Raw genomic sequence first — 25319 nt, 5'->3', positions numbered from 1 at the left:
ATAGGTTTCTATAAATGGAGCTTCCCATGTAATTGGCTAACCCAAAAAGAGAAGTCAGTCTTCTGGTGTATGACTTAACTGGCCTACTTCAGTGGGAGGGGTTCAAAGTTGGTATGTGCATAACTATCTTTGGCTTTTAAAAACAAGAGGAGCCCTGAGGATCCCCAAGGCTTGGATAACCCTCTGCAAGTTCTGGTTGAAGTTACAAATGGTGTGGTTCCTGTGATGGTACACAGAGTGATACAAGGAAAAGCATGGATTTAATTCTTTATTAACAGTAACATCTAGTTATTGTCTGGGTTCATTTTATATCAGCTGCACCTCTTTCCACAGGTGTATTAACTAGCACACATCTCTGTTTGGTAGTATACTAACCCCGCTCATCCTAAACACATGGGAAATAGTATTCCCACTGGCAATGTGGTTCATACAGTGAAGGATGTATAGGAAGCAGCCAAGAAGTTGTGCAAAGTGAGGCTAGTGGGCCATGGGAAGAGTTCAAGAGCTAGAAGTAGAAGAGTTCAATGGCAAAGTTCCAAACAAACTTCATCAGGTAGTGGACATACCCTCACATCTGCTTCAGATGCCATGCAAGAACTCATGGAGAACAACAGAACTGCATGAAGAGTTCTTGAAAATAGGGATGTCTGGCTGTGAAGACTCTCACTACTTTGGGTGAAGAAGGCTTCCCCATTAGCTAAGTGACCAAGGTGATGGTATCCCACTCTGAAAAACAGCACCATAGCTACTCCAGTATGGGAAGGTTTATTTTGGCTTAGACCCACCTGGTTGTTTTCCATGGAGTCCCTCCTATAGCTACAGCTCCTCCATGGAACTAGTAACCTCAGTAATTTTTCATCATATCTTGCTGCCATATGATATGGAAGAGCAGAGAGCCTCCCCACAGCTCTTGTGGCCTCATACCTTCCACCTCGTTGTTACAGAGTTGAGTGTCTACAATCTTTACAACACTGTAGACTTCCCCATTCCTGACATGGCAGAGACCTCCCATTGCTCTTTGTGGATCCCCCCTCCCCACAACCCACCATGCTTGTCTCAAACCACCAGTTAGTGCAGGAGGCATCTGGAAGTTAAAGACATCTGCTGAGTTGGCCTTGATAATTCAGTCCCAGGGTTCTTCCCTCCCTCACAGGCATCCCTCCACCACTCTCAGATTTAAAGTTCTGCCTTCCTCCCTCTGCTTATATTCTCAGTGGGAGGCATCAGTACCCTTGGGTCAGATCTTATTTGCTGTGCCTTGGTTTTATTTCAAAATTCATTTGTGTGCTTCCACTCTGTTGACTAATGTGCTCTAAAGGTTGTCTTGGGAAAACTAGGCAAGAGGGTGGAAAAAGATATGTTAGGCAAACACTAATTCACAGACAGCTGTAGCGGCTCTATCAATCTCTGACAAAGAAGAATTTCAGATGGAGGGAGTATCAGGAATAAAGAGGGGGCAATGCGTATGAGAAAGGAATCGATTCCCTGAAAAGGAGGGACAACTAAGTGTGCACGTGCATAACAAGAGGTTCAAAATACATGAATCAAAGGCTGATAAAAATGAAGAGAGAAAAGTAAAAATCCACAATTATGTGGGATATTTCGACACTCCTCTTCAGGAATTGACAAAAATCAGTAAGAATAAAGAAAAGCTGAACACTACTAACCAACTGAGCTAACCAACATTTACAGAACTCTCCAGCTGAGAAGAGCAGAATAAGTACTTTCTTCAGGTGCACTCGTAAGATTCACCAATTAGACCACGGGAAACATCTTAACAAAGTATCACATGAAATATGTTCTCAGAACACAGAATTAATCTAGAAAAAATCAATAACAAAGATATCTGGAAAATCCCCAAATACTTAGACGTCTTACAACATTTTTTAAAAGATTTTATTTATTTGATATAGATCAAGATTGAGACAGGGGGAGCACAAGCAGAGGGAGAAGCAGGCTCTCCACTGAGCAGGGAGCCTGGCACAGTGCTCGATCCCAGGACTCCACGATCATGACCTGCACTGAAGGCAGACGACGCTTAACCAAGTGAGTCACCCAGCAACACTTCCACCCCACTTACAACGTACTTCTAAAAAACCACAGGTCAAGGAGAAAGTAGTATGGCGAATTAGAATATATTTTGAATTGAAAGAAAATGAAAGCACGAACAAGCCAAAATTTATGAGATGCAGATAAAGCAGTGCTAGAGAGAAATATATAGCAGAAAAATATTTATAGCAGATAAAAGAAACAAATCACCTATCCGAAGCCGGGGTTGAAAGATAGCAATGGCCTTACACAGAGTCAAGTAGTAAATACTTTGGGCTTTATGGGCCGTATGGTCTCTGTCCCAAAAACTTCAGCTCCGCCATCGTAGTGCTTTTGAAAGCAGCCACAGCAAACACAGAAATTAACGCACATGGCTGTGTTCCAGTCAAACTTTGTTCACAAAAATGGGTTGCAGGCCAGAAGTGTAGTTTGTTCACCCCTAATCTAAAGGTTCCAAATTTAAGAAACTGGGGGAGAAAAAGCCATAGATTAAACCAAAAGTAAGTAGAATAATAAGAGTAAATGTCAATGAAATAAAGGACAGGAAAACAAGGTTCACAATCAATGAAATCGAAAGATACTTCTTTGAAAGGGTCTATAAAATTGATGAACTCGTCAGACTAATCTAAGAAGAAAAAATGCAATACATAAGTCATATTAAAGGTGAAATGGGGGACCATCACTGCAGGCTCCCTCTTCTAAGGAAAAATAAGAGTATATCACAAACAGTTCTTGTGTCATAAATTCAAGACTGTAGATGAAATGGAAAAGTTCCTTAAAGATACAAACTGACAAAACATACTTAAGAAAAAATAGAAAACCTGAGTAGGCCCCGTATCTATAAAGAAAATAGAATTTGTGGTTAAAAGCTTTCGCACCAAGAAAACTTCAGGCCTACATGTTTTCACTGGCCTGGAGAATCCCACCAAACATTTAATGTAAAGAGGACCTTGTAAAACCTTTTCCATAACATAGGAGGGACTCTCCCTCATATTTATCTATTTATGTACTTGTCCATTTCTCTTTTGAGAAATCAGCTTTATGTTCAGGGTCACTTAGTTCTGTAAAAGCCTATGTACTTATATTCCTTCCCACCAGGTTTCCCTGCAAGTCAGGATTTCAAAAACCACAACAACCACACAGCTCTGTGGGGTTCCAGGCAATGATCACCTGTATTTCTATTTTGGCAATTAGACCAGAACTCCCTTTCAAAAAACCTCTGTGCAAAGTGCTGTATTTCCTAGAATGAGGCTCATTGTTTTTCAACCTTGAAATCGCCCTCTTGAAAAGCACTCAGAAACCCTAGCTTTCAGAAGTTAGTCACAATATCACCATCGGTCTAGTAATTATACAATTAATAGGTCCTGAAGTTACTTTATTGAACAGAGGGCCTCAAGGGGAAATTTCTCATAACATTCTTGTCTGCCTCTGCTGACTGTTCTGGGTCTGTCTTCCACGGGAATCTTCACCCTCCAAGTCCTGGGGCTGACCCCAGCTGTAGCGAGTTGCCAAGCAGAGCCCATCTGGAGGGTTGGAGGGGGTGGGGGATTTGGACCACGGTCCCTTGTTGGTCCCAGCAGTGCTGTCGGACCCAGCAACAATGAACTTGTTCATTATTCATAAACCCTGTCCAATAAAGAGCATGAATCAAAATTAAAAAGCCAACCTTTTACCCAGATTCCTGGATGAAAATGATTTTTAAAAATCAGTATAATTTGGGCTCCTGGTGGCAGAGTTTGTTGAGCGAGGAACTCTTGGTTTTGGCTTGGGTTGTGACCTCAGGGCCATGGGATTTCCAGAGGACGGGCTCTGCTCTCAGGGCAGAGTCTGCTTGGGACTCTTTCTTCCTCTGTCCTTCTTCCTCCTTGTCCCCGTCCCCGCCACCCCATCCTTGCACACATGGGGCTCTCACTCTTTCTCTCCCTCCCTCTAAAACAAGTAAAATCTTTTTTAAAAATCCTGTAATCCAAAAGATGGCTATTAAAAATAAACCAAGAAATATCCAGAAACTGGTTTCTAGTGAAATCTTGACTTGCAATACAATAAAATGATCTAGACATGTTCTTTTATCTATGGGGAATGCACTGCTATCACAGCCCCTTATTTAAGCCTTCCTGGAACGCCTTAAGCAGACAGCATTTCAATTCAGAGACCAAAGTGAAAATACTTTTGAAAAGAAAAGCAATGTGGCTGGGAAGCCTTGTGCATCTTGCCAAACACCCTCCGCCCTTCCCACCACCATGAGCTTCGGCTTTCTGGAAAGATCAGTGGTTTCCTAACCAAAAACATTCTTGAAGTCATCAGAAATGGAGGGATAGAGACTCAGCACCTGCGCAGGTGTGTTCCGAGTTTCATATCTGGTGGTCTAGAGCCAAACAGCTTGATCCTGTAGGACATCTTGAAGATGTTCCCCAGGGTGATGAAAATTCTAAAGCATCTGAGGCTCTGTAAAGAACAGGATGTTATCCCCTGTTATGGGCTACCTCGACTCCTCCCCAAAGCCCTGCATGTCCTTTTTCAGCTTAAAGTTGAGCACCACCCTGGTGTTCATCAGCAGCAAGCAAACAGCAGAGCAAATATGGTGAGTGCTGTGAAATGTATAAGCCTGACGATTCACAGACCTGTACCCCTGGGCCAAATAATACATCATATGCTAACAAAAATAATTTTAAAAATTTAAAAAATAAAAAAAGATAGCATTATCGGATACCAAAAGGAGATAAAGACCTTAGGAGTAAAACTCCAGACTGATAACCACGAGAACAAACTAGCCAAATGAGTCCAAAAATATATAAAAAGGATGACACACCATAACCAAGAGTTGTTTATCCTAGGAGTGTAAGGCTAGCTCAAAATTCAAAAATGAATCAATCAAATCCACCCTCGGGGTGCCTGGGTGGCTCAGTCATTGAGAGTCTGCCTTTGGCTTAGGTCATGATCCCAGGGTCCTGGGACTGAGCCCCACATCAGGCTCCCTGCTCTGTAAGCCTGCTTCTTCCTCTCCCTCTGCCTGCAGCTCCCCCTGCTGCACTGGCTCTCTCTCTGCTCTCTCTCTCTCTCTCTCTCTCTCTCGCTATCAAATAAATAAATAAGATCTTTTAAAAAAAAGAAAGAAAGAAAGAAATCCGACCTTATCAACACACTGAAGAGGAAAATACTTATTTTCTCAACAGATGCAGAAAGAGCATTTAACAGATTCAACAGATTTAACACCAATTCATGATAAAAATTCTGCAAACTAGGAACAGAAGGGACCTTCCTTAACATGATAAAGGGCATCTACAAAATGCCAAAGTAACATTATACATAATGATGAAAGATTGAATGTTTTCCCCCTAAAATTGGAAACAAGGCTAAGATGTCCTCTTATCGTTTCTGTTAAACATGGTACTAGAGGTCCTACCACTATAAATGAGAACAAAAAAAAAAAAAAAAAAAAGAAAAGAAAAGAAAGAGAGAAAGAAATGAATACATACTAGAAAGGAAGAAATGAAATTCTCTCTCTTTCTGGATGAATGATTTTTCTATGTCAAAAAACCAAAGAATATACAAAAGCTACTAGAACCAATAAGTGAATTTAACAAGATTGTAAGATACACAATCAATCTACAGAAATCAATCATATTTCTACATACTAGAAGTGAACAGTTGGAAATTCAAATATTTAAAAGAACCACTTATAATCTACCAAAAAACGTGAAATACTTAGTCATAAAAATCTTTTTTTTTAAATGTGTAATATCTCTGTGCTGAAAACCACAAAGCCCAGATGAAATAGTTCAAAGAACATATACATAAATGGAGAGGTATACAGTGTCCATGGATTGGAAGATTCAGTGGTAAGATGTCAATTCTCTCTAACCTACAAATTTAATGCAATCCAAATCTAAAAACCATGGGATTTTTAAATAGAACTAACAAGTTTATTCTAAAATTTATAAAGGCAAAAGAAGTATACTAACCAAAACGGTTTTGAAAAAGATCAAAGTTGAAGGATTAACATTACTTATTACAAGCTTATTGTTTATTTTTTATTTTTTTAAAGATTTTATTTATGTATTTGACAGAGATCACAAGTAGGCAGAGAGGCAGAGAAAGAGAAGGGGAAGCAGGATCCCTGCTGAGCAGAGAGCCCGATGTGGGGCTCAATCCCAGGACCCTGAGATCATGACCTGAGTTAAACGCAGAGGCTTAACCCACTAAGCCACCCATATGCCCCTACAAGCTTGTTGTTTATAAAGCTTAAGTAATCAAAACAACATGGTACTGGTGAAAAGACAGAGAACCCAGAAATAGTAATACAACGGATACAAAATAGTTTTTATAACAATGGTGCTAGAATAATTGGGTATCTGTATTCCCCCCAAAATAAACCTAGTCCATATAACAAATTAGCTCAAATTGAGTCAGACCTAGATATAAAACTTGGAACCATAATCTCCTTGAAGTAAATACAGGAGAATATCTTTGTGAACTTGAGTCAGCTATGATGCCCAAAGTGTAATCCATAAAATAAAAACTGATAAATTAGACTTCACCAAAATTAAAAACTCTGATCTTCAAGAGATATTCTTAAGAGATGAAAAATATAAGATATAGCATAGGAAAAAACTATTTGTAGATCATATATCTGATAAGGGACTTGGATCCAAAATAATTAACAAGCTTGCAAAAAATTTGCATAGGTAATTCAAACAGCAAATAAGCACAAAAATATTCAATGTCATTAGGTATTAGGGAATTGCAAATTAAAATTATTAAATGTCTCTATACAGCTATTAGAATGGCTAAAATTACACACACACACACGCGTGCACACACATACACCCTTATACATATTAAGTGCTGGCATGGGTTCAGATAACCTGTTGGTGAAAATGCAGAATGATACAGCTACTTTGGAAAATAGTTTGACAATTTCTTATAAAGTTAAACTTACACTTATCATATAACACAGCAATCCTACTACTCGGTATTAGCCAAACACAAAACAATTTAAGTTTACAAAAGAACCTGTATGCTTGTAGCAGCTTTAATCAAAATAGCTAAAAATTGTAAAAATCCAAATGCCCGTCAATAAAATTAACTCTGGTATACCCATACAACGGAGTACTATCCAGGAAGAAAATGGAAGAAATTACAACATAGAGAAATCTCAGATGCATTACGCGAAGTGAAAGAAGCCAGATTCAAAAGGCCGCATTTTCCATGATTCCACGTATATGAATATGTTCACCAGAATAGGCAAACGCGACAGGAAAAGAAAATAGATCCACAGCGATGGGGGGCTTGGACAATGGGGAGAGGTTGACCATGGGTGGGATAATGTTGTTGGGTACTAGAGCAGTTCTGTATCTTGACTGTAGTGATTACACAACTGTACACATTTGTGCAAACTTACAGAACTAGATGCTTTTCAAAAAGGGTACATTTTACTGAATGCAAATTATACCTTAATTAAAATGTTAAAAAAGGACAAATTATGAGATGTAAATCAAAGAAGAACTCTTTTTACTTTCAACAGTTTTAAGCTGTCAAACTTCAGGCTGCTTTCGGCACTTCCTAGCTATCACTGCACTTCCCTATGGCTCCATGGGTCTCCGTTGAATCATTTGAAATGGACACAATAGGGGCATCTGGGTGGTATGGTTGGTTAAGTGATCAACTTGATTTTGGCTCAGGTTATGATCTCAGGGTCGTGGGATCAAGCCCTGTGTCGGGCTCCGAGCTCAAAACAGTCTGCTTGGGACTCTCTCCCTCTTCCTCTGCCTTTCCCTACCATCTCTCAAATAAATAAATAAATCTTTAAAAAAAAGAAGAAGAAGAAGAAGAAGAAAGAAAAGAAAATGGGCATAATAATTGTACCTAGCACATAGAGAGGGATAGATTAGTTAGAATAGGTAAAGTGTTTAGAATAGTGATGAACCTGCTAGTTCTACTACTATGATGATTATTTTGTTACCTCTATGGGTGATGTGTCCTCAACTACCTTTCCCAAGATGTCTCCCAAGATGTCATGCTTACATAATACTTTAATTCATGCCAGAGCAGTAGATAAGATATGATTAAGGAAGAAAAAAAATGAAATAGCAATTTTGGTCTCCTTCCCCCTGAACATATTTTTTCCTGATTTCTAGCTTATTAGTAATTAGGCAGTCCTCTCCTATTATATTATGAGCTCAAATATATTTATTTATACTCACTCCAGGGAGTTGTGTCAAGAGAGGCAGAGCTCATGTGATGTCTTTCCATATGAAATACTTAAGTTCTCAGATCACCGTTATTCCTGTCTGGGTGACCCTAGAATCACTGCATTTCTGAAATCATAGTTTATTACTAGAAGGAGCAAAAATAACAAGTGATCTTCATTTTTTCAGTTCTCAAACTCATGTCAATATTATGCCAAGGAGCTAGAACATTCCATCCTAATATTGATGAGAGTTAAGTTAGATTTAAAAAAAATAAAAGGAGTACAATTTTCAGGTGAGTTCTTTGAAAAAAATATCACCAAGTTTCCAATAGATTAATTTGGAAAAAATTAAGATGAATACAGACAAACTTGTTGGTCTGATCCATATTAGATATTACAGCAATGAGGCTGCTTTTGCAGATTTTTTCTTTGATACTTCCTCATATGGAAACTTTTCTATCTTCCCTTTCTTACTTCAACCACCCCCCACATTTACTCTGAAAGACACACAATCCCATATGCCCTTTAACTACTCCTGTACCTAGAGGGGTTGGTCAGTAGGATCCCCATTGTCCTGGTCCCTTCCCATTTGACTGGTACACAAGTGGGTGCTGGATCAACACTAGGCCCATTAAAGATACTCTCCTGGGAATCTGGAATTGGACTGGCTCCTAGGAAATATATACTTTCAAAAATTGACTAGCAGTGAGGCAGCGTGAAGAGCTAGTCAGCAGAGAGAGAAAAATAAAAGTAGATTTATAGAAAACACAAAATGAGAAATAAGGTGAAAGTCTTGATGGTTGTCCATATCTTAGTCCTAATTCCTTCCTATAACCTGGTTGCATTTTTATCTTTGGGCTCCATGACAAAAACAAATATCTTTTTTTATTTTTTATTTTTTTTTGCCGTGAAGAAAGCAAGTTGGTTTCCACTTTTTGCACCCATCATATTAAAATAATATGCCCTTCATCATTTTTAAGCTATGAAAATGTATTTCATGCCTCAAGATCTACTAGCTCCGTCCACTAGCTCTGTACTTATAACTCCTGGAATTTTATTTTCCTCCTTTTTCCATATGGGTATTTATAGTAACATATAAAGCTATGCCACCGCATAACACATATAGTAGATTCCATAGTGAATAATATGTTTCCTATTACAGACTACTTTAAGGTAACCTATTAGTAAGTGAATTTCTCCATACTACAACTTCTGAGTTATTTCTAGAAAATGAGTTTACTTAAATGTTATGTGTGTTAAACCAATCTATCTATAATAGAATTGCCAGATAAAATATAGGAACCCCAGTTAATTTGAATTTTAGATGAGCTACAAGGGTTTTTATTATGTATGTCCCAACTATGACATGAGACACTTACGTGGAATAGTAAATAATTTTTAATATAAATGTTTTTTATTTGCTACTTTTGGCAACCCAGACCCATGAGTAAAAAAATTAGTTCAGATCACTCTTACCTGTATTTTTTGTAATGTTTTCTCTGGGAATACTGATCAACCAGTAAGCTCGATCACTGAACTTGAATAAAGAAGACATCAGAATATAGTGTTTGATAATGTCAATGGCAACACTTACTTTGTTATATCCCACCTTATCTTTAAAAGTAAAAATTAAATTAAAACATCTAATGCATATACCCTTTACCCAGCAATTTCACTGTTCAGAATTTATCCTACATTATAGTCACATATTTGTGAAATAAAATGTATTCAAGAATATTTTTCATCATTGCTTGTAATAGTAGAAGACTGGAAATAACTAAAATGTTAATTGATAATGTAAAATTCTATAAAGGGGCATACTATGCAACCGTGCTCAGGTAGCATAAAACTGAGGCATTACTGGCTTGATGTGTCAGAGAACAGAGCTTGGTGTAGACAGAGAATTGGGGAATTTAAGGGGAAAATCCCAGGGTCAAAGGAACTGCAAGAGAGGTGAGCTCAGAGTTAATTATAAATTTCCCCAAATCCTGTGGCAACACATGTACAGAGGAGACCAATAAAGGCCATGTTAAAAAAAAAAAAAACCCAAACAAACAAAAACAACAACAACCATGAAAGTTAAAAAATTGAGCAGAGATAACAGCTGCTGAAACCATAGACAAGACAGTTTACAGTTTGTGTCAAGGCAAGAAAGAGCCTTTTATTCCACAACCAACAATTCCCCCGCCCAGCAAAATCTCATAAGAATATAACAGAATCCAGAATTGCTACAGCTTCTTATCTTAAATGTCCAATTTTAACCAAAATGCTATGACATGAAAAGAAAGAGAAACATGTAACTGATAAAAAAAAAAAAAAAGTTAGATGACAAACTGACCCAGAGTGAGTCCAAAGAGCAGACAGAGACTTCAAAGCAGCTTCTACAAATATGTACATAGGCTTAAAGAAAATGTCTTAGTGAAAGAATGGATAGGGAATCCCAGTACCTAAATGAAAAATATAACAATAAAACAAAGTGAAAATAATGAGGCAAAAAGTTTAATAATGAAATAAAATATTTACTAGATGAGCAAATTGGAGATGGTAAAACAATCAATGAATTTAGAGATACAGCAGTTGAAATTATTCTATCTGAACAACGGGAGAAATGATTAAAGAAAAATGACCAGAGCCTTAGATATCTCCAGGACCATATTGTATGTTCTAAAATGTACATAATAGAGTTCCAATAAGAAAAGAGACAGAGAAAAGAGCAGAATTTTTTTTTTAGAGAAACAGTGGCTAAAGACTTTACAAATTTGATAAACTTATAATCTAAGAAGTCCAGAGAAACCCAATCTGGGTAAATACAAAGAGGAACTCTTAGAAGCATGCAGAGGAAAATGGCATGTAGCATACGGGGGACAATAATACAATTAATAGGGGTGCCTGGGTGGCTCAGTGGGTTAAAGCCTCTGCCTTCAGCTCAGGTCATGGTTCCAGGGTCCTGGGATCAAGCCCTGCATTGGGCCTCTGCCCAGCAGGGAACCTGCTTCCCCCCTCCCCCCCTCCGCCGTCCTCTCTAGTTATTTGTGATGTCTGTCTGTCGAATAAATAAATAAAATCTTAAAAAAATACAATTAATAGTTGACTTCTCATTCAGAAACAATGGTGTCAGTTCACATATTCAAAATGCAGAATAATGTACTCAAAATGTTGGAAGTAAATGGGAGTCAACCAGAAATTCTGTATCTGACAAAAATATCATTAAAAAAATCAAAGTGACCACTGAAAACCTATTAGAATTCATAAATGAGTTCAGTAAGGTTGTTGGATACAAGATCAATATATACAAATTAATTGTATTACTACACACTTGCAAAGAATAATCTGAAGGTGAGATTAAGGAAGCAATTCCCTCTACAGCAGAATAAAAAAGAGGGGCGCATATGTGACTCAGTCAGTTAAGTGTCTACCTTCAGCTCAGGTCATGAACCCAGGGTCCTGGGATCAAGTCCTGCATTGTTCTCCCTGCTCAGGGGGGAGCCTGCTTCTCCCTCTCCTTCTCCCTGCCACTCCCCCTGCTTGTGCTCTCTCTGTCTGTCAAATAAATAAATAAAATCTTTTGAAAAAATAATACAAAAGAATAAAACATTAGGAATAAAATTAACAAAAGAATTATAAAACTACAAAGTATCATTGAAAGAAAATTTTAAAAATCTAAATAAATAGAAAAACATCCTATATTCATGGATGGACAGATAATATTATTAAAATGGTAATACCACCCAAATTTATCTATAGATTCAACACAATCTCTATCCAAATTCCAGCAGGCTTCTTTGTAAATATTGACAAGCTTATCCTAAAATTCATATGGAAGCTAGCAAATTCATGTAAAGACTAGCAAAAACAACCTTGAAAAGGAATAACAAAGTTGGAGGACTTGTGCTTCCTATTTAAAAACTTACTACAAAACAACAGTATCAAGACAACATTGAACTGGCTAGGATAGATATGGATCAATTCAATAGAATTGAGAATCCAGAAATAAACCCTCACCTTTACTGTCAACTGATTTTCAACAAAGGTGCCAAAACAATTTAGTAGGGAAAGAACAAGAGTATTTTCAACAAATGGTGCTAAGACAGATGTCCACATACAAAAGTACGCATATGGACCCCAACCTCACACCACACACAAAAATGAACTCAAAATGGATCAAAGACCTGCATGTAAAAAGTAAAACTATGAACCTCTTAAGAGAAAACAGAGAGGGTAAATCTCTGTGACATTGGACTAGGCAATGGCTTCCTACATGACACCAAAGAACAAGGTCAACAACAATGAAATGTGTAATTAGGCTTCATCAAAATAACTTTTGTGCAAGGAAAAAGACAACTCAGAAAATGGGAAAAACATCTGCCAATCATGTGTCTGCTAGGGGATTCGTACTGAGAATATAAAGACAAGAATAAAAAGACCACCCAATTAAAAATGGACAAAGAATTTAAATAGATAGCTCCACACAGAAGATATTCAAATAGACAATAAACATGTGGGAAAAAATGCCGAACATCATTAATCATCAGGGAAATGCAAATCCAAACCAAACAAGATAGCTCTTCACATCCACTGGGATGACTATTATCACCAAACGCTGACAATAGCACCTGTGGGTGAGGATGTGGAGAAATTTGAACCCTAATACAATGTTGGTGGGAAGGTAAAAGAGTGCAACCACTCTGGAAAACAGCCTGGCAGTTACCAGACTGTTACCCTAGGACCTGCCAACTCGATTTCCCAGGTAGGCACCCAAGAGAGATTAAAAAAAAAAAGACATATTTCCACACAAAGATTTGTGCACAGATATTCATAGCACCATGATTCATCGTAGCCCCAAAGTGGAAACAACCTAAATGTCTAGCCACTGACAAATGGATAAACAAATCATGGTGTTGATACCATGGAATGTGATCTGACAATAAAAAGAAATGAAATCCTGACACGTGCCTCCACGTGGACAAAACGTGCAGAGGTCACGCTAACTGAAGGGAAGCCCACAGAGAGCGACGTGTTGTAGGATTTCATTTCTCTGAGACGTTCTTAATAAGCAACTCCAGAGAGACCCACGCAGTGTAGTGTTGTCTACATCTGAGAGCAGAACCTGGACGGGGGAGTGACTGTTAATGGGGATGGGCTGTCTTTTCACGGTCATGAAATGTTCTAAAATTAGATAGTAGTGATTCTGGCGCACTCTGTGACTATATTAAATTGCATTTGATTGTGCATTTTAAATAGGTGAACTGTATGGTATGCAAATTATATCTTAATAAAAATACATTTTTTGTTATCCCCCCAAATGAGAGTGAAGTAAAGATATTTTCGAGGGGATAAAACTCCCAGAGAATTCATCGCCCACAGACCTGCTAAAAAACCGTATGTATTTTTTTCCTTAACTTCTTAAGAACTAGTGCTTGCTTCAGCAGCACACAAGCTAATTTCTTAAAAACTATTTAAAGCAAAAAGTGTAACATTGTATTGTTAGGTTTAAACATATAGAGATGTGCTATTATGGAGGAGCTGTTTTTGAAAAAAACCACATCCTATAAGAGAGAGTATGCTTCTTATTAATAATATCAAAGAATAAAATAAAATATTATTACCAAAGTTAAATTGAAGTGGAAGATGCCTGTATATGTACTATTTATAATTCCCAAACTCGGAGCAAGTCCTCCTGATGTGAACACACCTAGAAATTCCTTCGAAGTAAGCTCACTTTCAGATTGGAAAGAGCACTCGATTTTCTTTGGGAAAGAGGGGAGAAAACAAAAAGTAATGACAATTTGATGGAGAGAAGCATATTCTACATTAATTTAAAAGTGAGGGATAGCTATGAAAATAGATGCTGCCAAAGACTGCTATCTGCAGTAATTCTCGTCTCTGGGCAGTGGGGGGGTGGGGGGAATCTCTTTTGAAAAAGTACACTTCTAGAACTCAGTCATCTTTCATGCCAGTGTCATAACAGGTTTCCAATTCATTAATCTAATAATCTTCGCTGTCCAAAAATGGACATAAAGTTATTACATTTAATAAATATAGAATCAAAGCCATCTGCCATCACATGTAGAAATCCCTCTTTTATTTTATTTTATTTTATTTTATTTTATTTTATCTTATTTTATTTTTCTCCTGTTATTCTGTCTTTCATCCATTTATTTTACAAGTGCCAGGTACTGAATCTAAGAGGGGAGGCTCAGTCCTCCTCCACAAATCTTAAGTACTTATCTTATAGAAGATCAAATGTCATCATGAACATAAAACACTCTGAAAATGCCTGACACACATAAACATTTTATAAATGTTAGGCATCATTTCTACTAATATCACTTCTAGAACTACTATATCACAACCATCCAAAATGTAGGCAAGTTACAGTTAATTCCCTATTTAAGAGGACAAAACTAGGGATGATCAGGGTTAGGTATCCTGCCCGAAGGCACACAGACCGTGTGTGTCTGTGCATAGCTCCAAGATCTGACCCCAGCTTGGAAGGTCTCTCTTCCTCTAAAGCCCATCTTTCTCCATGATATGTAATCACAAAGAGGGAAGGTATTTTTGACTCAAACGACATGCACTTCACAACAGTTGTGAGTATAAAAGTAAATATATGTTTGGCATATCAAGAAGGAACGGGAAACTAAGTCAAAAAGACTTTGGAGGTGGGGGGCACCTGTGTGGCTCAGTGGGTTAAAGCCTCTGCCTTCAGCTCAGGTCATGATCCCAGGGTCTTGGGATTGAGCCCCACATAGGGCTCTCTGCTCAGCAGGGAGCCTGCTTCCTCCTTTCTCTCTGCCTGCCTCTCTGTCTACTTGTGATCTCTGTCTGTCAGATAAATAAATAAAATCTTAAAAAAAATACTTTGGGGGAAAATATATTTGTCCTTGTTTTTATTATATTCATCGGAGATTTTCAAGCAATCTGTATATTTTTTTCTGAGCTTACTCTTTTGTTAGCATTTGCAGGACGACTATCTTAATAGTACATTTTATTTTATTTGGGGAGTTATGTGTGTTTAAATGCCTTTATATGAACTGAAGAAATAAAATCCCTTATCCCAATGACAACTGCAATGTGGTACTCGTTATAAAAGGGAAAGATTCTTTCTTTGGGTCATATGAAGTAAATTTCTCTAACAGGCTACATCTGTCAAACTTCCAAAGGACAAATCAGATCCATAAAAAATAAAGATCATTACAACAAACCAAACCTTTTAAAAGGGGCAAGGGATGTATCTAAAAAAATAAAAAATAAAGAAAAACCACCCAGGCTGTTTAATGGCTAAATGCAGTATTTTACCTGATCCAAGCGGAATGGAATAAAAAAAGATTATTATTTACATAGGATTTTACCTCTCCAAGTCTGAACATAGTAGAAGGTATTTGAAAAGAGTATGGTGCTACTGGTTTTCCACGTGGAGTTAAAAAGACTGTAAGGGGTTGTTGCATACTATTAGGGGACCTTACCAAGTCATCTGAGGAAAGATATAACTTGATTATTTCTTTCTTTTGGGAGAACCCTTGGTTATCACACATAAAGTGTTTCTCCATATCACCTAAATAATACAAAAAATACACATATTTTAGGTCACTGATAGAAGAACTTCCATTAAAAGAATCATATTTTTTAAAGTGACAAAATAATTTTAAAAGAGTAAGAATTATAATTCTATATTTTAAATTCAGTAGTGAACAAAAACCAGTTCTTGACTCCTTTCTAATATTTTTTAAAGTTTCCAACAAATTTCATTATCCAGATGCAAAGTCAATAAGAACTTTTTTTTACTTTACATGGTTCTGAAAGATATATATTAAACATTCCATCCAAGAAAAATAGAATACACATTTTCCTCAAGTGCACACAGAAGAATCCCCCGGCTAAATCACACAAAAAGAGACATAACAAATATAAAATCTAAGAAGACTGAAATCATAACAAGTACATTTTCTGGCTACAATGGTACAAAACTACTGATCAATGATAAAACAAAGCTGGAAATTCTGCAACGTATATATTAAATAGTTCTTGATTCTTAAAGTCCATGGTAAGCACAGAAAAGGAACAAGGGTTAGAGACTGAAGAGAGAATTTGTATTTTAATAGAGAGCTATTGATAGGAAAGTGACTACTCTCCCAAAAGGTTGGAGAAGGGGTTGGGAGGAAGATCCCTTCTCCTTATCTTGATCAGAAGTGAATCTCTTGTAGAAAGCAGAGTTGGATCCTGTGGGGTTTTATCCATTTTGTCAATCTCCATCTCAATGACTTTAGGCTAAAGTCCAAATTCCAGCCAGGTATGCAAGTAATTCTATGACATGAACCAGTTTCCTATCTTTCTAACATAGTTTACTTCTTCTATACCTTCATTCTGGCCAAACTGAAATACTTACTGCTCCCCTCACATTATATGATTACCTATTTCCATGACTTTACCATCACTTACCCTGATGTTGTCTTTGTAAATTCCTCTCCCCCACAAATGCATAGACACAGATTACTCGTTTTGGGGACCTAGACTGATTGCCCTCTTTTGTGCAAAGCTTTCCCTGACCACCTCCTCAGGTGGAAGTAAATGCTCCCTTCTCTGAAATCTCATAAATTGGCCTGTGACTCTCCAATCTGAGATTATACCCATCTCTGTATTATATATTCTCCAGTAGAACCTAGGACTCAAGGTTATCCTTGAGTTATCCCAGGACTCAAGCATTTCTGCAACACACCTGTGAATAGAAGATAGCCCAAATCCTTCTCTTCCTTAGTCAGTCAACAATTTTTTTAATTAAGCATCTACTATGTTCTAGCAGATCTAGTCCAAAATGCTAGAAAATCTAGACAATCTGCACACATGGAGGTGAACTGCCTTGTCTTATTCCTTTTACAAAGCATTTCCACCATAAAAGTCCTACTGGGTAATTTAATCAATGTATTACTTTCAGAAAACTGTCTTCAGCCTCAATCTCTCTTATAATTCAGTTTACAGCTCATACCAGATGTAACCATGTAGGAAAAAGCAAAAAACAAAACAAAACAAAACAAAAAAAAACCACTATTTAAATTATTAAATAATTCACGTTTTTCAAATATGAAATGCTCCTTCAGTTTGAAATATTCTAATACTTATAAGTGATGAAACTCCATATCTAAGGTGTCTATGTACACAACTTATTAACAATAGGTTCATGGCAATATTAGAAACCTCTGGACAAAAACACAATAAATAATACCTGGGAAAAATTGAAAGACAACGTAAAGAAGTACCAAAAAATATATTTTAATTGTTAGTGAGGAAGGGAATAAAGAACTCCTACAAGAAAAAAGAGAGTCTAAGAGTCTGAAACTTACCTTTATTATATATTATTCCTGATGAAAAATCAAGTATGTTCAGAAGTAAAATTATAATACATAAAAGTAGCAATCCCATCTATTGAAAGAAATAAGAATTATTTCTGTTCAATCACTTTGAACATATTTTTAGTTTCTTTTTGACAAACAACTACATAGTAAAGAAGTCATCTATTCCTTTAAGTTAAAATTATTTCCTTTTTTGTGACAATGTAACAGTTGACAAAGCTCTACATTTACTTCCCACTTGGTATTAAAGACATTTATAAATATCACTATTGCAAACTAAAGAGCTCTGGCTCTGGTTTTTCTTCAGTGTGGACAACTGTTGGGAGGTGTGATCAATTCTACAGCTGTGTAAAACAGAGCCTGACTTGAAAAAGACTGAGGACAGTAGAGCTGTACCTCGATCAGACATTTTGCCTGCATTCATTTTGAGAGAGATAATGCATATGGGTCCTGAGCCTCCCTGCGTGTTCTCCCCATGTGCCTAGCATGCAAAGTCCTGGATACTTTTTTTACCCAGGCCTTTTCTCAGAGTTGTGTTTGTGGCAAGAAACCTTGAGGGATGAAGGGGACCTGGGTGGCTCAGTCAGTTAAGTGTCTAACTTTGGCCCAGGTCATGATCTTGGAGTTCTGGGATTGAGCCCCATGTCCAGCTGTCCGCTCAGCAGGGAGTCTTCATCTCCCTCTCCTTCTGTCCCTCCCACTGCTTATATTCTCTCTCCAGTAAATAAAATAAAATCTTTTAAAAAATCCTTGAGAGATGAGGTAACATCTCCCTTGGATAAGAGGAGCGTAAATCTGGTAAATCTCCCAAGCTCAGTGTTCTTCCCCTATAATTCACCCCACTGTGTGTGTAAGCAAGCCTCTTTGACAGGCTGGAATGTGTTCCCCTAAAAATTGATCTGTTGAAGTCCTAACCCCCAGTACTCAGAATGTGGTCATATTTGGAGATAGGGTCTTTACAAAAGTGGTAAGTTAAAATGAAAATTAGGGTGGGCCTTGATCCAATGTGACTGGTGTCCTTATAAGGAAAGGAGATTTGGGCACAGACAAGTGCAAAGGGGAGGCGATGTGAAGACACAGGGAGAAGATGACTAAGGAAAGAGGCCCGGAATGCATCCTTCTTTCTCTGTCCTCAGAAGGAACCAACCCTGCTAGCTCTTTGAACTCAGACTTTAAGCGTCCAGGAGTGTGAATCAATAAACTTCTGTTGTTTAAGCCACCCAGCCTGCGGTATTTTGCTCTTGTAACCCTACTAAGCTAATGCAGCTTTCCTGATGGATAGCTGCTCCTTGGCATTGGGGGGACATGGGGAACTGGGGTGAGCAGCATGCTGAAACTCTGGCTACTGCTTTCGCTGTGAGTGATTAAGTCCTTTGTCTCTGACCTAGGAGTTCTTGTCTCTTTTGCCAGCATCCAAGAAACAGTAACAGACTGACTTGCCAGATGTAGGTGAAGCATAATCCAGATGCTGCGGGGCTCCTGGCAACTACTGAGTAAATTCAACTTAACTGATGTTGTTCCTCTCTCAAAATGGCTTTGCTTGATTCAATACATTTAGCCAACAACATAAAGCTCATTCATTGGATTTTTAAATTGGTCATCTTCAGCACCTGGTCAGGGAAGAACTATGGTGTCTTTTTTTTTTTTTTTTTTTTTTTTTTTTTGGTCTCCTAAGAAAACAGTTTTCACAAGGTAAGACTAAACAAAAGTAGGGTAAACTGTATGAGCATGGTGCTATGCTCAATTACATTTTTGGTGCGAGAACGAATTTAACCTTAATTGGAGAAGTCATCACAGTCAAGCTGAAAATAGTGCCTTTGCCAGGAAAATCTTGTATTAGTTCACTAAACATTCACATTAAATGACATAACACCATTAAAAGAACCCATCACTTTTTCTCATCCCTAAAAAAATGGATCTAAATGCATTTGTGCTCTAGGGCTCCAGGATGGACGACTTATTTTTACATTATCCTTAGAGCTGCTCGAGTTCAGTTCTCATGAATACATACGAAAAGATCTCTAATTTCACTTGAGTGGATTTGGTTGTATCTCTCTTCAACCCAAGAACTTAAAAACCTACTTTAAAAGGCTTTTAAGTGCTTTTATTAAGGGCAGGAAACCTGAGAGAGCATAACTGAAGGGAGAGACAGCTAAGGAAGGATGTTTAGGCTCTCTGTGGACCTGCTAGTAGCTACACATTCCCTGGTTCTAGTAATTCAGCCCATATTCATTCTTTTTTCATTTAGACATGGAAAACACTTTAGAGTTAATATATGAGACCCAAAGTTACATGTCGAAAGTCCATCACTAGCTAGTAACAGAGCCAGGCTTACACCAAGATCTCCCAATTCAAAAGATTTAGGCAGCTGACTAGGATGCCACAAAATGAACATTTAAAAACACAAAGATATGAAGGATTTGAGTAGACTTGACCTCTCACCAAAACTGCTTACTGTGTCCCCCACAATTCTCTTGCATACTTTCATTAATCTCGTGTTCCACTTCTTCAGTATCACAAGTTTGCTCAATTTTGTACCACCTGCTTTCAACAACCAACCATCTCCTGGTTAGAGAGGAGGCACTGACTGTGGCCTAAGATTGGCTCTGTCCATTAGGATGTTTGATCTTTGGAAAATTACTTAACTTCTTCATTCAGTAAAATAGGGATAACAGCTACTTCACGGTGTTGTTGTGAGAACTGAACGAGTAACATACTTTAGACATTTAACAGCAGCTTTACATAGACTCAGCAATTGATAAATACTAGCTCTGAATCCATGTCTTGATGAACTGAAGCAGCGTCTTTATCCTCACCGCGTTCCTTACTCACTCTATTAGCAGTAAAATTACCTCCAGTTACCCATCCCATTTAATAATGATGAATTCTATATAATGGCCAGATGTAAGTCGCATATCTGGGTATTTCTATTCTCTAGCACCAAAAAAAAAAAAAAAAAAAAAAAAAATTTGAGAATTGCCCCCAAAGAAGGAACCTACATTTTCCATCATCTGATTCATTTTTAGTCACTCTGTTATAGACTAGTGATTACATTATCAATAGGTACTATAGCAGGGCCCTTACTTTAATATTTCTTACTGTGATTGCCTCCAATAGAATGACCGACTAGTTGCACTTTTCTTTTTCGTATTTTCCCAAGCTTTCTTCCATCCAGGCTGCGAAAGAAAACCAAGGTTTGAGGTTTCAGTTTACTGGTTTAGTAGTCCACTAACTTTGGTAACAGCCAATCAGCTGCTACCAAGTACAGAAGCAGGCTTAGAAAATCTAAAGGGTAGGCAGTTGGAATTTCCAATTAACTGCCTCCTCCAGAGTACCAAAGGTCATTTTCTCTAAAAATCTAAGAGGTGGCGTTTCTCCAAACCTACCATCTCTAATACATCTGCCAGGAAGGCTCAGAAACCTACATATGACTATTTTCAAAATCCAAAAATCCTCAGTGGCACTACTGAGTGTCTGAGGAAAAACATAAATGCTAAAAAGAAATGCCAACTACATACCATGTGGTTTAAGGGAAGAAAATCTGTTAAAGAGAGCTTCCTAACTGTGTCTTCAGGGAAGATTGGGACTTTAGAAAATTAAAGAAGACCTTGTTGACAGGGTGAGCAGGATAAGTAAACCCACAAAGTCCAAGGATGAGAATGAGCCGTGTATGTGTGGGAATCAGCAAGACCAAGTGATCTGCCAATCTGTTCTTTGTGAATGTCCCTTGTCTGGTTGATTAAATCTACTTAGTCTGCTTTTGGCTGTGACCCCAGACTGAACCTGTGTGACTTACTAAGCACCCTGACAAGGCATGAATGGTCACAGGAGCTAGCAGTTTCTTTAATAATGATGATAAAACCTGTCTTACACTTATGCTCTCCTGCAGACATCCTTTCAAAAGGCCATGTAGAATCTGCTAGTGTGTGGGTTTCATCTATTCCTGGAAGAGCCTGTATAAGAAACACTTGCCTTAGGGTGCCTGGGTGGCTCAGTCGGTTGAGTGTTCAACTCTTGGTTTTGGCTCAGATCATGATCCCAGTGTCCTGGAATTGACCTCCAGTTCAGGCTCTGTGCTCAACGCAGAGTCTGCTTGAGACTCTCTCTCTCTCTTCCTCTGTCCCTCTACAACCCCATGCACACACACACACACACACACACACACACACGCATTCTAATAAGTGAATGAATCTTTAAAAAACAAAACAAAACACTTTTCTCTTACCTTTTCTTGTGACCTTGACCTAAAGAAGAAAGTTATTCCTCGATCTAGAATAATGTGCATAACTCAACGAAATGCTTTTTCTGTAATAGAAAGTCATTAGAAAACTGGGCTCCTTTTTGTTGCTGGTTTCTGATGACAGAAGGTGATGAAGCTTTCTTCTGGAAGCAAGCTGTAATTTCTGGTCTCTGTAGCAACTCTGTGGTAAGCTGCTTCCCTGGACTGCATCAAAATAGGAATGTCTGAGCAGGGTTGTAGCAGGGTTGTATACGCTGATGGCCCTCAAGAAATTTATGAAGCAGGTGACATCACTTTCTTTTCCCCCAGCAACACCTTTGTTTCCTTTCCCTGTTTGTCCCCATGTAAAGCTTCCTCCCCCTTCCCCCACTGAGTAATGCTTTCCTTCCCTAGAACATAAGCATCAGCTTCAGTCAGACTTACTGATGAATTAACTTTGAGGTGAATGAGTGCCAAGAGAACTCCCAGGCAGGTGATTTACCCATAACAGCGCAATGAAAGATGTTCTTCCCCCAAAACACAAGTCAGGGGGTGCCTGGGTGGATCAGTGGTTAAAGTCTCTGCCTTTGGCTCAGGTCATGGTCCCAGGGTCCTGGGATCAAGCCTCACATTGGGCTCTCTGCTCCGCAGGGAGCCTGCCTCCTCCTCCTCTCTCTCTGCCTGCCTCTCTGCCTACTTGTGATCTGTCTGTCAAATAAATAAAAATCTTTAAAAAAAAAAATAAGTCAGGCACCAGGTATCTAGTTAGGAGGTTTGGGAACCAGGGAAGGTGTTAGTTAGAAGAAGGATCACTATTTTTTTTCTTCGTAAATTTTTTTTCTGACTATAAAAGTGCAAAATTGGAAAAATACAAACAGATACAGGGAAATTAATTACCTATAAACCAACAGTCAGGGCTCAGTGGGTTAAAGCCTCTGCCTTCGGCTCGGGTCATGATCCCAGGGTCCTGGGATCGAGTCCCACATTGGGCTCTCTACTCAGTGGGGAGTCTGCTTCTCATCTCTCTCTGCCTGCCTCTCTGCCTACTTGTGATCTCTGTCAAATAAATAAATAAATTAAAAATAAAAAATAAATAAACCAACAGTCAGAAGCACTGCTAACATTTTGACATATTTATTCAGTCTGTTCCCTACACATTTATAACTTCATGTAGGATCCTTCTGTATGCAGCTTTTTAGTCATTGTTCTGCTGACTGTTCTCTCAGAAGTAATTCAAGTATCCTCTCAGAAGTTTTCATGATTATGTATCCAAAATAACTACACAAAATTTATTTAAACATAAGACATTCAGCTGTTTTATATATTTTTCTGTTATATATAATATGGTAATAAATGGTCTCAAACAAAAATCTGGCCCTACATTCAAAATGTTTTCTTAAGATATGAATATACTGAAAATTCCTGATACAGGTTGGCAAACTGCTTTCCCAGAAAATGCAGCTTAGAATGAAATATAATCTATAATAGTTGGGTAGGCAAAAAAGTATCTCAATGTTACAAGATGGTGATATTTTATCATTTATTCTTCATTTATTTTCTGGAATACGTCTACAAAAATAAATTTTCCTTCAACAACCATCTGGTTACTCAGAAGTACAATTCCTAAGTAAAGGTGAATTAAATGCCTCATTCCTTCACTTACCAGTTTGAAAATAATAACTTGATTTTCCAGCATCTTCACAGAAGCAATCATTAAGGTTTGCTCTTAGTGTCAATATGAACACAAAGGATTTGATATAAATATTTGAGGATTTTTTACAACTGAATTTCCCCATATATTGTCCCCCCCAAATCACAGAAATATGGAGAATTAATAAAACAACCTTAGAGCAAATAAGAAATAGAGATTACTAACAATTTCAATTTGCATATAAGTAGGAAAAGCAACATCTAAAACCAGAAGAACTGGGGCACCTGGGTGGCTCAATCAGTTAAATGTCAAACTCTTGATTTTGATGCAGGTCATGATCTCAGGGTCATGAGATCAAGCCCAGCAGCAGGTTCTGCTCTTGGCACAGTCTGCTTGACATTCTCTCTCTCTCTCCCCCTCTACACTTTCACCTGCTATGTGCACTCTGTCTCTCTCTAAAATAAATAAATCTTTAAAACCAGAAGAACTGGACTGAGTCCACACCAGAAATATTCAGGTAGAGACTTCATAGAAAAGAACAAAGAACAGCAGGAGTTTGCACAGTTAGAATACAGAAAATGTCACTAACAGAGTCCTACCAAAGAGAGGGGGTAAACTAAGCACAGGTTTGAGAACTGGCAGGTTAGAGCACTGGCTTGAAAGTCTTCATGCAGTTTTAGGAGAACAGCATTGTGAAGAATAGGTTATATGCCTTGGGAGGTGGAGGAATCTCTTGGATGTGTGATGGTGAAGAGAAAACAAAGCAAGGGAAATTAAAGGTCTTACAGAAATAAAAGAGAACCACAAAATTGGGAAACACACTGACCTTACCCTCAAAATTTCCATCTACTTCAAAACTGAACATCACTAAAACAACAAAAGAGGATGCTTTTGATTACAAAACCTACTTAGACACTCAACTCACACCCCCTCCTTGAGGCTGGTCCAGATAAAATATGATGTTTGACAATGAACACAAAGTGGCAAGCAACATCATACAAAGCTCTTAGAAGACAGAACACGGGAATTCAAACATTTCAGCAGATGAAAATATTCTCCCTGCCAAAAGCAACAAACAAACAAGAAGTAGAAAGGAGAGAAAACTGTAACAGAACGCTCTAACCAGAATTAAAATGTTAAAACAAGAATATGCACGTAAAAACAAAAATCACCTTGAGTAATAGGTTTGAAATAACCCAAAATAGAAACAGAGGGAAAAAAACTGGATGGTGTGAAAGGAGAGTTGACCAAACTCAGGAAATGGAAAAAAAAAAAAAAAAAAGACAAAATAATCTCAGAAATGTAATAAGGGTCACAGAGAAGAGGAAGGAAAACTATCAAGAGAACAAAACCAAAAATTTTAAAAGGTAAAATCATTGGAAAGAAAGTAATAAATATGGATAATGGGCAAAGAAAATTCAGCATCTTTCAAAGCAAAAGAAAGGCACAAATATACAGACTGAAATATCAACATGAAAAATCAAAACGGGCTCATATCTGGCACACTTGATGAAATTTCAGAACAAGGATAAAGATGCTTAAAAACTTCTGGAGAGCAGCTCCTTCTCCCTCCTCCCTGCCCTAGCCCTCCCTGCCAGTGGCTCCCTTCCAGGCTCACTGCCAGCTGCCTCTTGCTGCGGATCCGGGTGTCCTTGGCCACCTGCCATCCAGATGGGGCAGTCTATGATGAGCACATCATGGAGACTGAAAGTGGAGGAAGAAGCTGTGGAGTACTTGAATTTATCTTTATCAGAAAAGAATCTGGAACCTGAGTGCATGCTGATCTCCCATTGACTTCTGTACTATTATTGTACCCCATCAAAGGGAAGTAGGGTTTGGTTAAAATTCAAATCAGGAACTTGT

At 38.0% G+C, this 25319-nt stretch overlaps 1 protein-coding gene across 5 annotated transcripts in view; it reads right to left on the bottom strand.

The window, feature by feature from the left end:
• Positions 1-21285, bottom strand: part of CATSPERB (cation channel sperm associated auxiliary subunit beta) — a 118440-nt gene extending 97155 nt beyond the window's left edge. For 3 of the 5 annotated variants that reach the window (XM_032344652.1, XM_032344655.1, XM_032344654.1), the window contains exons 1-5: positions 20671-21284; positions 17578-17656; positions 15706-15794; positions 13846-13986; positions 9716-9776 (exon numbers count right to left, since the gene is read on the bottom strand). In XM_032344652.1, the coding sequence (XP_032200543.1) occupies positions 9716-9776; positions 13846-13986; positions 15706-15794; positions 17578-17656 (370 nt within the window). In that variant the 5' untranslated portion in view covers positions 20671-21284. Of the gene's footprint in view, positions 1-9715; positions 9777-13845; positions 13987-15705; positions 15795-17577; positions 17657-20670 lie in introns of all 5 variants that reach the window. The other 2 variants (XR_004286069.1, XM_032344653.1) reach the window with 2 other exon arrangements.
• Positions 21286-25319: the final 4034 nt, after the last annotated feature.

The sequence above is a fragment of the Mustela erminea genome, chromosome 5 (assembly GCF_009829155.1).
Source record: "Mustela erminea isolate mMusErm1 chromosome 5, mMusErm1.Pri, whole genome shotgun sequence".
NCBI classification, from domain to species: Eukaryota; Metazoa; Chordata; class Mammalia; order Carnivora; family Mustelidae; genus Mustela; species Mustela erminea.
The sequence above is the reverse complement of the archived record's forward strand: the minus strand, read 5'-3'. Positions and strand labels throughout refer to the sequence as shown.